Source organism: Monodon monoceros, unplaced genomic scaffold (genome assembly GCF_005190385.1).
Source record: "Monodon monoceros isolate NGI ecotype Baffin Bay Population unplaced genomic scaffold, NGI_Narwhal_1 Super_Scaffold_16, whole genome shotgun sequence".
In the NCBI taxonomy this organism is placed as follows: domain Eukaryota; kingdom Metazoa; phylum Chordata; class Mammalia; order Artiodactyla; family Monodontidae; genus Monodon; species Monodon monoceros.
In genome coordinates, this window is record NW_021703772.1 from 1,388,171 (window position 1) to 1,390,748 (window position 2,578).

Below are 2,578 nucleotides of genomic sequence, written 5' to 3' on the forward strand. Positions count from 1 at the left end.
GAGGGCCTCACGGCCCCTAGACGTTTGTGCCAAGTGAGGCTCCTGCGGAGTGCCGCTTCCTCCTGGGAGTCTGGAACCTTCACCAGGCACAGGTGCCCGCGACCACTCCCAGGAAAAGCCCCAGGCGCTGTGTCTCCGACGGGCTCCCCGGGGAGACAGCACCTCACGGTCTCATCATGGCTGGTGGCAGAGAGCTAAGTGTGTCGTGTGCTCACGCCTGGTCCCCGACTTGTCCCCACCAGCCTCTTCCTTTTACTGATGTTGCTTTGTATCCTTTCTCTGTCCTGAATCCAGCTGTGAGCACGGCCTCTGCTGAGTCCTGGGGGCCCCCTAGCGAACCTGGGAGAGGTTCTGGGGACGCCGACACAGTTACCAAGTGCCCACCTGAGGACCCCAGCTCAGCTTCCCTAAAAGAATTTCTCTCTTGGAGGCACAGGGTCCGACTTCTGAAAATAAAACCCAAAGTTCAGCCTGGTGTGTGGCCGCATCACAGGCAGGCTGAACAGAGGACTCTCGGGTCCCATCTCTGAAAGTCTGGGCATTCTGGGGGGAAGAATAGCCCCTCCTCACCTGGGTGGGGACGTGTGAGCAGATTCCGGTGGAGCCGGGGACTCGAACCCCTAAATTCTGCTGGGGCTTCTTTGCCAGAAGACATCCTTCCTGTGCACCTGGGGGCTATAGTCCCCTCATACCTGAGTAACCTGTAATGGTCACCTGCTAAGTAGCTGTCTTGCGTGGCGACAGACTTAATCACTGCTTATAAGCCAGAGGCGCCAGTCTGGAGGTGGGACATCAGGCTGGACACCCCGCTTCCTGCCTGTCACTGTGCTCAACCGTGACCTGTCGGCAGGGGCTGCTGAGCCAGGGCTGCTGTTGGCTCCCCGAGGGTCCCGTCCTGCCTGCCTGTCCCCGGGGCAGCTCTGTGATTACCCTGCTCCCACAAGGGGGGCATTGCAGCCCCAATGTCAGACTTCGAATGTCTTTCTCTCCTGGTAGAAAGGAAATTGGGTTTATTTTGAGTACCAATGTTGAATTCAGTCCTAAAACCTTAGGCCTGTGCAAAAATGTTTTTCTCCCAATTTGATCTTTGGATCAGATTCCCAAAAGTGGACTTCTGGGAGTTGGCTGTCAGCAGGGTCACAGAAGCCCTCAGTCCTCTGGGCGGGGGTGGAATATTCAGTTTGAAGGTTCACGGAGGTGACGTCTGCCCCTTGTCCCTGGCCTTTTATAAAGAGGAGCCTGTGCGCTGACAGCAGACGCCCGTCAGGCTACACGGCTGGGGGACAGCAGCTGCGAGGTAACCTCTGGGGAGGGCATATGCGGGGGGGGGGGCATTCCTTAAATAGTTAAATTAAATAAGGCCAACTGATTCTGCCTTGGGGGTTAGCCTCAGAAGAAAGGTTTGAAGCCACTGAAATTGAAATTGTCATGAAAATACTGGCAACTTCTCTTTTTACCAGAGCTGTTTTCCCAGGAGTGGCCCACTTGTGGGTGGCGGGAGAAGTGGCGGTCCGAGGGGTGGGTGGTCTTACCTGTCCGGGTTCCTCTTGCTGCAGGTGGACCTGAGCACCATTGGTCGGTGGGGGACAGACCTGGGGAAGATGAGGACCTGCCTGGTGCCTGGGCTGGCCCTCTGCCTCCTGCTGGGACCTCTGGCAGGTGAGGGGCTGCCTGCCTGTCCTCCTGTGCTGTCCTGTCTAGGCACTGGGGTACCGGTGGGTGGTGAGGTCCTTCCTGGGGGGCCTCTGGGGTGACTTCTGTCCCTTCTCTCGCAGGGGCCAAGCCGGTGCAGGAGGAAGAAGGTACCGTATTGCTTTCCCGGTTCTGGTCTCGCGTGTCTGGGGGCGGTGGGGGAAGAAGAGTGGCCGGGTGGGAGCTGGCCTCCCGTCCAGAGCAGGGGAAGTGGGAGCCCTGGCTCAGGTGTAGGCTGAGCCTCACTGGCAGAGGGATTGCAGCCTCTTCCCTGGGCCCTGTCCTCCAGCCACTGGGGACACACCGGGCAGGAGAGACCCTCTGAGCCCCCGAGGACCCCAGCATTCTCATCTCAGGCCCCTAGTCCCACCTTGGTGCAGAGCATCCGGACTCCAAGGCTGGGGGCTGTGGTGTCCTCCGAATCCCACCCGGATGCCCTGCATCCCGCTCAGTGTCTGCAGGATGGGCCAGACTCCGCCCTTCTCCCCTCCTCTGTCCCCCAGGCCAGGAGTCCTGAGGGGCAGGGCTGGTGTTACCCGCAGCTGCTCCTCGGATGGCCAGGCTCAGTGCCTCCGCGCAGGTGGGGTGGGTCAGCCCCTGAGCAACGGTTGTCCTCCCTCTAGACCCCTACACGGAGCTGCCGGCCATGCCTTACTGGCCCTTCTCCACGTCCGACTTCTGGAACTATGTGCAACACTTCCAGGCCCTGGGGGCCTACCCCCAGCTGGAGGACATGGCCCGAACCTTCTTCGCCCACTTCCCGCTGGGGACCACCCTGGGCTTCCACGTCCCCTACAGGGAGGAATGAGCATCTGGGGCAGGGGGGCCCCCAGCCTGTGGGAGTCGGGCCGGCCTCGTACTGAATAAACTCCTGACTTGAATGCAC

General features: G+C 60.2%; 1 protein-coding gene across 1 annotated transcript; it reads left to right on the top strand.

Moving 5' to 3' along the window:
- The first annotated feature begins 1,264 nt into the window (after positions 1-1,264).
- On the top strand, positions 1,265-2,578 carry OTOS (otospiralin). Its single transcript, XM_029224545.1, has 4 exons — positions 1,265-1,313; positions 1,591-1,659; positions 1,776-1,802; positions 2,316-2,578. The coding sequence occupies exons 2-4, from the start codon at positions 1,602-1,604 to the stop codon at positions 2,498-2,500; spliced, it is 270 nt and encodes an 89-aa protein (XP_029080378.1). The 5' UTR covers positions 1,265-1,313; positions 1,591-1,601; the 3' UTR covers positions 2,501-2,578.